The 14,564-nt window shown below is 41.1% G+C and overlaps 1 protein-coding gene across 2 annotated transcripts in view; it reads right to left on the bottom strand.

The window, feature by feature from the left end:
• The window catches only part of VAV3 (vav guanine nucleotide exchange factor 3), a 358,235-nt gene that overhangs the window by 239,873 nt on the left and 103,798 nt on the right, over nucleotides 1–14,564 (bottom strand). For both annotated transcript variants that reach the window (XM_064488784.1, XM_031457711.2), the window contains exon 2: nucleotides 14,391–14,507. In XM_064488784.1, coding sequence (XP_064344854.1) covers nucleotides 14,391–14,450 — 60 coding nt within the window. In that variant the 5' untranslated portion in view covers nucleotides 14,451–14,507. The remainder of the gene's footprint in view (nucleotides 1–14,390; nucleotides 14,508–14,564) is intronic.

The raw sequence follows: 14,564 nt of genomic DNA on the forward strand, positions 1-14,564 counted from the left end.
GAAAACAAAACAAAACTAGTGAAACCTCTAGATCAGAATATCCTGGAAATGTGATTCCTGCCTAATAATATTTGGGTAAACTCTCCATGGAAATAAAACCCCATGGGCAGGAAGATGACACTGAACTCCCTAAATGTTTCTGAAATTGTAGGATTCTTTCATGCAGGTCTCTATCAGAATGCTGACATTCTGAACAAGGTCTAAACAGCTTAAATGCTTTCTAGGTCATTTTTTTTTATTGAAGTATATAGTTGATCCGCAATGTGTGTTAGATATTTTTTGAGCCAGAAGAAAAGCTTAGAATTCAAAGAGCCTATGACTCTCTTAAGGATTCTTGAGGAATTCCTTGATGAAAGAACATGTTTTACCAGTCGATCTGTTTATCCACAAGAGTATGTTCACTGTATTGAAACTCTATATAAAAATATATGGAATAATTCTGGATAGTTGTTTCAGAGCTTGGTACATAGTAGTCCTAAAACACTTGTAAGCTGTTTAACATTATTGGATTAAGTCACTTGATTCTTACAAAAACATGTACTGAGCCCCTCCTTTAGCAAATGCAGCCAAGGCTTTTAAAAATGTCCTAGATTACAGAAAACTCAAGCTTGACTCTAAACTCAAACAAAGAACAGTAGTTTCAGTCCAATAAAAACCCATCAAAAATGACCAACACCTTTAACAGGTTATTTGAAAATTAAACACAAAATACATATAAAACTGAAGGAAATATTTTTCTTTAAGAGACAGTAACCAAATACAGTATCTAAATATTGATTCAATCCTGGCTCAAAGTAACCAGCTATAAAAGGTATTTTAGGGATAACTGTTGGAATTTGAGTATGGTCTAGACAGTAAATGGTATTAGGAAACCATTACGGCTATACAGGAAAACAGCCTTATTTGGGAGCTATAAACTTGACGTCTTTAGGAGACAAATGCATGATGCTTAAGTATAGTTTACTTAGAAATGCTTCAGTAAAAATAGTGACATGTATATGCAATCATAGTAGATAAAGCAACTATGGTCAAATATTAATAGCTGTTGAAGAGTGGATCTATGTCACTGCAGCAGGCTCTCTGCACTTCTGTATGTATAATTATTTGTGTATTTTTTAAAATTCTTGGGCTTCTTATTTTGTTTTGTTTTGTTTTTCCCAAATTCTACCAGGCACAAAGACTTTGAGGCTAATTCAAAAGCACACCTTCTGAATTAACTGGGTTTTTTTCCCTTGGCTTAAGGCCGGCTGAGAGATGCGTGTAGTCTTCAAACTAGCTGGTAGGATGACAGCGTCCCTTCCTATAAATACCTTCTAATCTCTTTCACTTTTAAACGTCTTAACCCTTAGTCTGTTTAATACGTGTTGTCATGACAAGACATGTCACATTATTCTTAAAAGTGAGCAGGTTACAAGCACAATGGAAGGAAGTGAGGAGATTATGTTTATTTCATTTTAAGAAGACTTAGACGAGGCTACCAACCTTCACGTGCGTGAAGGGCTGTCCCACAGAAGATTTATAAACTAATCCTGTGCTGCCCCAGGATCAATGAGTAGAAGCTTAAGGAAAAAAGATTCTGATTTATCATTAGTGATGATTTTCTAAATAATTCAATATCAAAATTGGAACTGCTGCTACTTAGGAAAACTTTGTGCTATCACTAGGAATTTTTCAAGTACTATCTAAGTGAGCCCAACTACGAGCCCCAAAACAGTACAGGAAAAAGGACATATGTGTTTGCTTGCTTACTTACCTACCTAAATATCTACTTACTTATGAAAATCCTGGGGGCAGTCTACTGACTGCCCGAAATCCAAGTCACAACAAAATATGAAAAACCCTCAGCAAATTTCCGGAAAACAAATGCTAGTCAGTGTCATCTCCCTTTTGTTATATTTTGCGGTCGTTTCACTATAATGCTCTTAAGTTTTCAATTACTAGCTTCCTAAGAAATTGCACTTTATCATCTGGCAATGATAAATTCACGTTTTTCTGCTGTTTCCTCCTCAAAACCTAATAGGCTATTAGAAAAACACTAGCAGTGATTTTTGCTAAAGCAATGCTAAACTCCACAGGCATAAAGAGCAGACGCAGAGTTAATTCTAACCTAAATCTGGCTTTCGATGCATTTTTTATTACTTTTATTTTTTTTTACCCTATGCAACACCAATGTTATCAATTATCATCAAAACATGACCTAGATTGACCAATAAACATGGTACACAATAGCCTCCCATGTCGTAATACAACCATTCTAAGGTGACCACGTTCTGAGATGAATTATCAGCAGGCAGCTACTTTAAGAAAACAACTTAAAGAACAGAAAGTATCTATAAGGTAGCTGCCCACTCAGAAGCAGTAAGCGTCATCCTTCATACCCTTTACATAGAAACACAGGATGAAAGTAGCAAGATGAAGGTTGCCTGGGGTCACCAAGCACATTTAGTGTGAAACTGATGGTGTGCACACATGCACATATAGTTCCAGGGGAAATATTCTGGAAGATTTCAGTGCCATTCATTCATTCTGACCTGATGACTTCTGTCCGCTCTATGCACTGGCTGGTCCTGACACTGTTAGTCCTCAAACACTATGTCGATTCAGTGGGACTTTTCACACCCCCAGGGCATTATAACTGGCATCGAGGCAAACCAGAGAAAAGCGCATAATCAATTAACCTCTCTCCAGTGCAGTCCTCCAAAGACACAGGTGCTTTAAGTGGGAAACAAGTGACTCAGAAACTAAACCATCCAGAGGAAGCTTGTGTGGCCGGACTCCACACGGTGCAGTGACTACCAAGTATTGTTTCCTGTAGCTTTCTGGTGTTCGTCACGCCCCGACGCACACTTCCTCTGCTAAGCCTGCGCAGATAAGAGCACTCGTGTGGCCAGCTCCACCCCCACACCACTCGCTCACTGAGCATCGAAAGCAAATGCCAGCACCCTTTCCTTCCTACAGATGTGCATAAGCCACTGAAAACACAGGGGATAAAGACGGAAAATGCCGCTCTCCTCTTCCAGAGGATCCTGTTGATGGGAAATACGCAGGCACACCAGTTAAGGACTAAAGGCCAAGAGCTTTGCATCACTGCTGCCTGCACAGACAAGCACACGGGCTATTGTAACATCACGCACCGGGGTTAGCCAGTCCTCCTTGTGGATTTCTCAAGTGTCGTATTCACAATAACAATTTACTGAAAGCAAACTAGACTCAATGAATTCCGTATGTAACTTGGAAAAACTGTATCTGCCCTTTAAACCAATGTGACAGGGTTCAGGATCTCTGAATGCAGCTGAGATGAGCTATGGCCCCACAGCTAAGCTAGGAATAAGAATGAACACGAATCCGCATGTATTTGCTATAGTCTTAGAAATACAGACAATATTCCTAAAAAGCTTCCTTATTACAAAAAAAAAATTCTGTTTTTAAAAGAAATCATGAAACAACAACAAAAAAAAAAGTTTTTAAGTGTTCTACCAGAGATGAAGCCTCCACTACATAATCAGGAAGTGTGAAAACCATCAAAAATGAAATACAGGGGTAATTAAGGATGGTCAAATATAGTTAAAACTTTTGAAAAATGAGACATGAAATACCTACTGGGTTACAAAATAAATCTACAGAAGGTTAGCATAAATGCCATTAGAATTCTCCTGCATTAAGACACACACACACACAGAGCAAGCCGCACCCGCACCTGCTCCATTATTTCTCCCTTGCAGTGAGCTCTATTTGCCCACCAATCATCTCAGGAGTCAGTGTTCTCTCTTCTCTATCCTTACCACTTCATGGGTCACATCAATTCCTAAACACCCCGAAGCGCTCAAACTCTGGACCCCTCTTGCTGTTGCTCTAGTAAAGATCCCTGTAGTTTTCAACCACAGCGCTTCCGTCTCATGCCTGCTCCTCCCGCTGCTGCCATTACAACCGTCCTGTATGGCCTCCCCACGACTGAGAGTGCGTGGCCCAAGTGCACAGTGGGTCATCTCAGGTCCATCTGTTAAAAAACCCTCACTGGCCCTTCATCAAAATCAAGGCAGACCCTGCAAGACTCCAGACCTACCCAACCTGGCCCCAGTCTCTGCGGGACCCCAAGATGCAGCTCGCCCCTGTTATGTCTTAATTCAATCTATGAGGGCTCTCTGCAGAGCCCCAAACATTCCACATGCATCCCCACTTCTGTACCTTCCTACCTGACGTTCCCTCTATTTAGAAAGTGCTTTCCCATTTCTGCCTGGAAGCAGTGCAGTAAAATCATTAAGAACGTGGAAGTTAGACGTTCAACACTGTCTCAGATCCATTCTCCATCACCTACAAGCTATGATTCTTTTTTATATTTCTGACTCAGTTTCTTGGAGATAAATACAAACATCACGGGGTTCCTGTGAGGACAGAGAAATGGTAACACAGGGACGTGGCACTGGTAAGCGCCTAATAAAAAACAACCAGCAGCAGTGCCCTTTCCAATGTTTTTGTATAGATTAAGCATGAAGATAAACTCTGAGGCACCTTCCTTCACCACACTGAGGAGGAACTGATCCCTTTCTCTTGAGTTCCTCCACAGCATCTTTTCATCTATCAATTACTGCATTTAGCATATCATATTAGAGTAATTTATTACTTAATTATCTGCAATATGGAGCAATCCCTAAAAAAGGATTAAAAGCACGGCAAATATGTGCTGATTAGTACACACACTCCTATTCCTTTACCTTGCTACTTTGGCTTGAAGGCCTCTTCAGAAAAAGCTTAAATTATATATGAACAACATTAACCAAAGGTATAATGAGGCTCAAAGAGGTCATCATGTGATAGGAAGTGCAATGTCCAGCTATACAGTACTTAAGAAAATATATGCATGTAAGTTAAAATTCATAAATTATGTTTATGTATACAGTTCTAACCATAAAGTCCAATAAATAAGTTACTATAGAGAATATGTTTGTGGCTACTTATATCTATAAACCCATATCTGTTATAAGCAACAGAGATCCACTATCCAGCTTCAAACCTATGAGCAATATGACCAGTTTCACATTTTTGTAATATTACTCTGAAAATGAGTTTGGAGTGATTCAGACCTGAAGGCAGAGGAATACTTAGGAGACCATTTCAATGATCCTTGTGACCAGGGCCTTCAGTGTTTACCTCCTGGCAGGGTGAACAGAGGAAAAGCTTCGCCAGAACAGAAATGTATTTGAACCCAGGAATCCCACTCCTGGGCTTGCATCCAGAAGGAACCCTAGTTCAGGATGACACCTGCACCCCAATGTTCATAGCAGCACTATTTACAATAGCCAAGACATGGAGACAGCCTAAATGTCCACCAACAGATGACTGGATAAAGAAGATGTGGTATGTATATACGATGGAATACTACTGAGCCATGAAAACCAACAACGTAACGCCATTTGCAGCAACATGGATGCTCCTGGAGAACGTCATTCTAAGTGAAGTAAGTCAGAAAGAGAAAGAAAAATACCATATGAGATCACTCATATGTGGAATCTAAAAAAAAAAAACAAACAAAGCATAAATACAAAGCAGTATTAGACTCACAGACATAGAATACAAACTTGTGGTTGCCAAGGGGGCGGGGGGTGGGAAGAGATAGACTGGGATTTCAAAATTGTAGAATAGATAAACAAGATTATACTGTATAGCACAGGGAAATATATACAAGGTCTTATGGTAGCTCACAGAGAAAAAAATGTGACAATGAATATATACATGTTCATGTATAATTAAAAAATTGTGTTCTACACCAGAATTTGATGTAACATTGTAAAATGATTATAAATCAATAAAAAAAATGCTAAAAAAAAAAAAAGAAAAAAAAGAAATGGGTTTGAAAAGGGGAAAAAAATTATTCAGTTTTATACGCAGTGAGTTTGAAGCGATCATGTGATACCAAAACTGCTACTCACATACAGATTGGAGAAATTCTAAATTAAAACCAAAGTTTAACTGTTTTCCTCATTTCAGGACTTGTCAGTGCCTTCACTAGGCTATATTCCATAGAGGGAAGACGGAATTTGCAGTGTTTACCAAACTTATTTGAACAAGAATATTTTCCCTAGACTATAAGCATTTCTCAAGATAATGGGATTGGCTTGTGAAATGTTGTTCTAGACGTTTTCAACTGTATCAAGATTAGAGAACAGTGAAGGGTTTTTTTAACTGGCTCAACAACAGAAAGCAGACCGAAAAATGAACTTGAATAACCACTGAGGTGTAAAGAATGATCCCTGAATGGTTCAGGTTCTTACCACACGGTAAGAGTGGGAAACTCTGCTTAGTATTAAGTACGCCTGTGAAATACACTGTCAAAGAGACTGAAATCAATGTAGAGGTTGCTTAAAAGGTCAGTTCTGTCCAAAACCAAAGGAGCAGAATACTGCTAATGATGCAGAAACGGCGTTAACAGCCGACCAGACACGTACACTGGGGAAGGCAAGAAGCTGTTTGCTCCGTCTCTGCTTAAATAGACACCAATGAGGCCTTGGAACAAGCTTTCTTTGTTCAGGGAGGAATCACTGGAGTGCTCTCCCTTACTTATGTAAATACAGGCAAGATACCCACTGCTCAGAGGGAGAAAGTAAAGGAGGCCTTTGTGGGTGGACAGAGGTGGACTCTTCACTGGACCCTGAGGCTGAGTCTGCTGGAGGCTGGAAGTTGGCTGATTTGCAGGGCAAGTCCAGGGCCACCTTGGAGGAGAGACAAGAGATCCTGAATGCTGCTCTGAGAATGAAAGCTGGTACCCTTCTCGGGTCCGAATAAGGAGGACTGACCCAAGATCACTGGCAGGAAAGGATACCAGGAGCTCCTGAACAGAATTCACTGCACAGCTGAGGGAACGTGGCCTGGCCAGGCTCAATGCAGAGGCTAAAATGCTGTGGGGGCGGCCAGGAGCAGGCGTGGGTAGTGCGGGGCTGAGCGGGGCATGCCAGCCTCAGAGCTGTCAGAGGCACCCCGCCGCCCATCTGCAGCAGCACCCGGCTAGTGGACCATCGACTGGAGGTCAGGCATCCCGTGGCCTTTCAAAGCAAGACTGATTCATGCCCTACGGACCGCAGAAGTGCCAGAGACTCCTGAATAATTCAAGGCGGGAAATACTTCAAGAGAGAAATGTCAAACTTCTAATAAGAGGAGGAGTTCAAACAAAATAATGTAAAAAGAGAGATTAAATTTAAATGCCATAACAATTCATGTTGGGTACGCAGGAATATATGAAAACACATTTCTAGTTGTTGATCAGTGTGCACACACACGCCGCTAAGGATCTTACAAATCATGCCAGGGTGAGGCCCCTGAGGCCACCTGGGCCCAAGAAAAGCTCGGGAGACTTTGGTTGGGAGAATTTTCTTGCACCAGGGAAAGCCAGGCAGGGTTCCAAGGAGACACAAAGGTAGCAGGAAACCCTGAGATTTTCAAGTTTCAAGTGTCATTGTGTTGGGAGGCAACTGGTGCTTTGAAGGGTGAGCTTCCCAACACACACAGGACTGGGGGCGGGGAACGAGGACGTGGTGCTTCCGGAGGCCAACCAAGTACAGGTGCTGAGAGGCTGCCTGGGTGTCAGCACAGGCCGGGCAGGAAGAGGTCCTTGTACCCTTTCTTAGACATACACCCCAGGCTGGAAGGGTGAAAGCACACAAACTTACAGGACGCAGCCTGAGCAAATACTCTGTAAGTCATAAGGCATTACAGATGGGACAGCAGCTTGAGCTCATGACGTAAAGACAGCTTGATGGCAGCAGGTCTCTGCTGTTAAGCTAGTTGTAGGGGAGGGGACACTAAAGCCTCTTGATGGAGGTACAGACAGCTGTGAGTTTCCATTCCACAGGCCATTTTAAAGCCTTCTTCCACCAAGGTAACCGTGTATCCCTTGGTTTTCTCAGCAAGTTCAAATTACTTTTAAATAGCAATGTATTTAAAGGGCTGAGGAATCAAGTCACCTCTTATCCTGAATCTGATGTAGCTGCTAACATGGTTTATATCACAGGAAAAAAAAATATATTTGCTGAGTGTTAAGGCATCAACCAGCTTCCGTGAAAGCATCACTGCAGATCCCTCAACGAAGTCTGCACGCGCGCGCACACACAGAACACTCATAGCACAAAATCCTAGAACATAGGCATAAATAACCACACGTGTGTGTATTATAATTTTCTAAATAATCTGAGCCAGAAAGAATCAAATAAACTGAGTTTCAAAAAAGGCCACTGAAATCATCACTTTGCTTTTACACATAGCTACATTCAGAACTCTGAATGACCCGTATCTATCCAAACTATTGGTTCCAGACTGGATCTAAATTCATTCAACTGATCATTTATTGAGCAGCATGCCAGGCATTTTACATCAATTAACCCTATTTTTTATGACTCTGTATGGTAGAAATTATCCCATTTATAGACGAGGAAACTGAGGATTAGGGGGAAGAAGTGACAACTCAGTGGTCACAGAATCCTACAGGGTTGTGACTTCTGGGACACTTTTTTTCAAGTCATTAATTATCTCTAAGCCTTATTCATTTCCAAGTGAAGGAGTCAGAGGCCTCTGTAAGTCTTTTTCACCCTGAAGTTTTAAGGTCATCCTCAAATCATTCTGTATGATCCAAATATAAAGACTCAGCCGGGAGCCTCAGGAGGCAGTGAGTTCTCATCTGAAGAGGCATGCATGCCCATTTTCTGGACCCTGTGGAGCACAGACAAACATCGGAAGGATGTCTGATGACTCAGAGCCTCCTCTAAACCTGAAGAGTGTCCAAGATGCTCTGTGGGTCAATGGTAAAGAAGAGAAAGCATTTGCCACGAAGCCGGGACCTCATTCCATGTAGTTATTTACATGCTACAAAGCAGATGTTCGAGGACTCTTGGCATAACTCCTCTTCTCTATATGACAGAAGATGCAGACACTACAGAATGGCCTCCAAGTTGTGTGGAACTTTGGTACAGAAGAAAGGTTAACCTATCAACACAAATGAAATGTGATGGACAAAACCAGGTGCATCACTTTGATTTCTCTCACTTCTGGTTGAAAGAACTGAGGAAAACTGGCCTAGGGAAGAAAAAAAGGGAGATTGTACTGGCTTATGTCACAGAAAAACCCACAGATATACGTACTTGGCTTTGGGCACAGCTTGATTCCAGCCTCACATGGTGCCCCTGGGATCCTCCTCAGCTTTGTTCCCTCTGAACTGGGTCCGTTTTGAAACTCCATGTGGTTCCCAGATGGCTGAAGCTCCTCCAAGCCTCATACCCACACACTTCCACAGCAGCAAGAGGGTGAAACGAAACTGTCTCTGCAAATATCTCAATGCATCAAATACGTCCTAACTCGGTGGCAGGTCCCGTCCCCAAACTCATCACTATGGCCAAAGAGATGGGATACTCTGATTGATTGAACTACCCAAACTATAAGATTAGAAAAGGGAAAAGGAAAAAGGGTGGCTCCTCAAAGGAGACCCAAGGCCACAACAAGAAGGAGAAAGATGGCTGTGCAGGATAAAATAGATCAATAGTATACCACATGAGAAAGAACAAAGTTTATTTCCTAATCTTGCTCTGCCAATATCATTAGCTCTTACACTCAATTCAACATTCAACCCCTATGTTTACCACTGAATCCGAAGCCCATTAACACCATAAATGAAACTTATAATGAGTAATAACAGCTACATTTACCAAGTGTCACGCAGTTTGGACCTGGATACTCTCACACTCTTTAAGCACTTTACATACATCATTTCATTTCTCCCCTAACCTCAGTTTACAGATAAGGAAACTGAAGTTCAAAGAGGTTAAGTATCTCACCCAAGATCACATGCTAGTAGGGAAGATAACTGTAATTCAAACTGAGATGCAACTCAGAAACCATGTTCTTAACCAAAACACAACACTGCCTCTTCTCAGTAATGTTCTTACCTGAATCCCTGACTCACCACTAAGCCAATGCCCTGAATTTCTTTGGACAGTGCCTGCCCTGAACCTTAACACATAGAAACTACCCTACTGCTGCTAACATCAGCTAAATTACCTTTGGCCAGGTGTAATTCTCTTTAATTCAAGAAAACATAGCCCTTCACACTCGCCAGGTGCTTTACAACACTTGAAACAATAGACGTGAAGTCGTGGGTAGTGGGGAGCGGGCCCTCACCCACTCCCAGCCGCCAGGGGAAGGAACTGACTTCATCACTCATCTGGACAGCAGCAGCAGCCTAATTTCTGTTACTAACCAGAAATGGTCCCATTAAAGAAAAATCCCATGTGTTTCTGCACACTGGAAACATGCCAACAGACAGCTCAGTAGGAAATGTTTCCAAACAGCAGGCGCATTAATCAGAAAATGACAATCTCAGCTGACAGAAATTGACAATTCTTTACAGGCAGAATGGAAGTGAGCAAACTACTGATCCTGTTGCAAGGTAAAAAGTAATATAATTAATAATTTCTAATATTCCTGGGGAAAAGATTTTTTTTTTTTAATTACATTTCTCAAGCAAGGAAATCAACAAACTGGATTTTAGTTTTTAACATTATTGTTACTAGAAAACCAGAAAAGGACCCATCTTTTGGAAAAGCAAGAAAGTAAATGATTTTTCAGAATTACACAAAAACGTAAACCCAAAGGCAGTGAAAAGTGGTAAGGTTTCTTCAAAGGGCACCCCAGCCCCTCCCACCTCAGAGCAGGGAGAAGACTCAGCGCGCTCAGGCCAGGGTGCCAGCACGCCACCTCTGGCAGGACCCTTGTTCAGGATCGCTGACCCCTGAACAATGCAGGGCAGGAGATGTTGGGGGCACAAAACCTCCCTGCAGTCAAAAATCCATGAATAATGTACAGCTGGCCTTCCACCTACACGGTTCCTCCATATCTGCAGCTCTGTGTCTGCCGGTTCAACCAACCACAGACCGTGTGCTTATTGTAAAAAAAAAAAAAAAACCCTCTGTAAGTGCCCACACGCTGTTCAAACCCCTGTTGTTCAAAGGCCAACTGTACATAACAATCCTGAGAATGAGGGTCATAGTTAACCTCTCTGCTGGACTCCTAAATGAGTTCAAGTTACTAAACGCATTCCCCCTTCCTGTGCAATCTGTTTTTCAATCAAAGCATAGAAAGTGTTCAGAACCAGTTTAATTTTTGTTGACACAGTGTATTCATTTCAATTCAAACTCGTAAAAACAGTGAGTAAAGAGCTCAATACTACAAATTAAAGGTCACGTCAAAAGGCAGAATGATCAGAAGCCCTTCTAGAGGACCCAAAGTGTGTGCTCTTCACCATCTTATAAATTAAAAGAAAAATTATCATCATTTGTGTTGATTAACACATGCAGTACCCTAAATCTGACTCACACAGTATTCCAAATCTTCCCCCTCTTTCTAAAGATAAAAGAAGTGTCATTAGACTCCAAGATCACTTGTGCTTTTAAATTCCATATATTCCTTTGGTTTTTCTCCTATGAGTTCATCCTTTTCCCTGAGCACCCACACAGGAGCAAGACCCAAAACATAGGCAGCAGACAAGACAAGCAGAGGGCTGGGAAGTCAGAAGCCCTGATCTCCAGATCCTGCTCTGTCCCCAGGTAAGAAGATCTTGAAGTCACCATTTAGTTTCCCCACCACCTTCCTCATCTGAAAATCAGGAACACTTGCTTCCTTCCTTCACAAGACGATTATGAGAATCAAATGAAGTCAGTGATCTGAAACACTCTCAAAGCTTCAAAATGCCATAAAAACATTAGACACTGTTACTGCAATTAATATATTCCTAGATGAAAAGGCGCCACATATATATGGATCCTAGATTCACCATCTGTATGAACTAAGGCAGGCAGGCAGCACACAGAGAGAAATATTTTTCATGTGAAAGTTAATTGAAAATTTAACTAAATCTCAAGGAATGGAGAGAAACAAACTAATCTGTCCACAGACTGTTAAAATTTATATTCACAATACCAGAAATGACTCTGTCTCAAAGTTAACACTCTATTTACATTTTTTAACTTTAAAAATTTAAACTACAGGAATCATCCAAGTTCTATCACTTACCATCTAGGACCTGTAAATGGGGACAATAGTACCAACATGGTGGGACTGATGTGAGAACTGAGTCTATACTTGCAAAGCGCTTAGGACCATGCTGGTAAATGGTACCAGCTATGTGGACGCTCGCTCTACTGCGAAGCACTGGAGAACCAGTCAGGTCTGGGGTCAAACCACTGTTTCAGTCTCTACCAGATATGTGATTTCAGGCACAGATCTGCTCATCTGTATAATGAGGAAAATACTAGAAAATGTTATGAGGATTAAAAAATACACATTTGAAGATTGAAAAGATATCTGCTACATCAGAAGTGCTCAGTCAGCGGTGGTTACTGGTGACCTTGCTTAGAGTGACAATGTTCAACAGTAGTAGTACTTGTAACTTATGGAACACCACCTTATATTCTTTAATTTTCAGTGGTTTATTTAGGTCAAATACAGTTCTGAAGAGATAGCTGCACCAATCTTGGCAGTAGCAAAAAAAAAAAAAGTATGTGATCTTAAAGTGGTAAATACAGGATCAAATTCTGTATTTTATCCCACAATCCCAAGCTTAATTCTGTTTCAGACTTCACACTGCCAAAATATTTTAAGGAGCCAGAAATATAATTACCCTTGAGAAGCATACAGTTTATTCCTTTACATTCAACTTTCTATAACCTCAACTCCCTACAAGGCTTCCATTGCCTCATCAATCCAGCATGCAATGTTCTTCCACTAAAACAAAGCCATGCATTTCTAAACATTTGTTATGATTTCCCAGTCTCTGTCAACACCATTTGGCACAAATTAGAATGAAAAATGAAAAGCTCTTCGAAAAGCTTTAAGAAGTCAAGACTTTCCTCTCATTTTTCATCCCCCCCAACCCAAAAAAAGGGGAGGAAAGAAAGGAAAATTGGAAAAGATTTTCTTTTAAAAAAGTAGGAGGAAAGGTCAAAGAATAGAAAAAGATATTTTTATAAGCCGTTAAGGCGTTTTTCCGGGTTAATGGCTTGGAGGACTGTCCACTTCACCTGGGATTCTATTTGATTCCTCTTTGTCTTTGTGGCTTCACTTCATGGCACAGACAAATGTGTCATCACCTCCTTATGGGGAGGTTTGATTTTCAGTTCCGTGTGATTAATATCATATGCTACCCTCCATCACCTTTTTAGACCTCAGGACAGTTAAATCACAGCTTGCCAGAGAAAAGAGGAATCTTAGAAACCATGTTCTTACACTCATTTCCTTTTGTACAGACCTCCAGGAGGGCAGGTGGTCTGATGACAGAGAAGACTGCTGATGTCCAGAAGACCACAAAGAGACCAAGAGAGAATCCACGGTTCCTTCCCTCTTCCTGGGCAGGGTGGCTTCCCCATACTTCGTGCATTTCAGCATTGAATTTCAGGCTTGTGCTATCTATTCCTATTGCAAGCGAATCAATCCATTGCTTGGTTTTTAGTTTATACTCAGAATATTACATCTTAGATCAAATAAAATGTCGTCTCAAACAGCCTTTTGATAAGATACTAGCACCTGAATGGCAAGAGTAAGAGAAACTTCTCAGTATCTTTTAGGTTCCCTTCCCAGGCACTTATTTTCGTACTACGATTGTTTCAGCAGGGGCTCCCTGACTGCCTGACTCTTTTACGGCTTGTTAGACACAAGAAGGTTAGCTTCACGCCTAATCACTCCAAAACAAATGAATGTAACTTTTGAAAAGATGATTTCTATCCTTTCCTTCCTTTTGAAAAGATGTCACTCTATTATACACAAGTATTTGTTGTACATACAATAAGAGCAAACACTGAAACAATTTACATGTGACAAGTATCACTGACATCCAACAATCTAACATGTGTCTCCTGAAATCTAAGCAGCAGGGTTTGTTCAACAGTCTCAAACATTCCAGTGATTCATGGCTTCTGCAAGTCACCCACCCAAGTGTCAGAAGAGGCAACAGAACATTCTCAGCTTCCAAAAATTAGATGCCTTTCAGGTATGGAGAGGACTGGAGGGGAGGGAAGGAATACTGGTCCTCAGACATGTCAGCCCAACAAACTCTAAAAGATGAAAAACAGTAGTCCTGCCCTCCGACATAACTAACAGGAGAAGTTAATTCTGGATAAAAGAGTCCCCTTATACTGCTTTAAATTAAAAAAATAAACATTCTAATCTCATGTGGACGTTTGTTGATATTGGTTTTTTGGGGGTTTTTTTTGGCCAAGCCACTCATACGTAAAATGTAATAACTACATAATACTGACACTGAGGCCACCTGAGTCACATGTCCACTTCAGTATAGGAAACAACAGTATTTGATAAAAATGTTCTCCACTTAAAATACATAAAAAAGAAAATGTAATTACCTTTCCAAAATCACGAACATCAAACAGGTCAAACGCCTCGAAGAGTTCACTCTTTCTCATTCCAAATGTCTCGCAACAGGCCGTGAGGAATGTCCTTATGTTCTTCAAACAGAGAAACTGAGGAATGGGAAACAGCTGTTAGTACACGGTGACTCCTTCTGAACGCTACCTGTC

Source organism: Camelus dromedarius, chromosome 9, assembly GCF_036321535.1.
Source record: "Camelus dromedarius isolate mCamDro1 chromosome 9, mCamDro1.pat, whole genome shotgun sequence".
NCBI lineage: Eukaryota > Metazoa > Chordata > Mammalia > Artiodactyla > Camelidae > Camelus > Camelus dromedarius.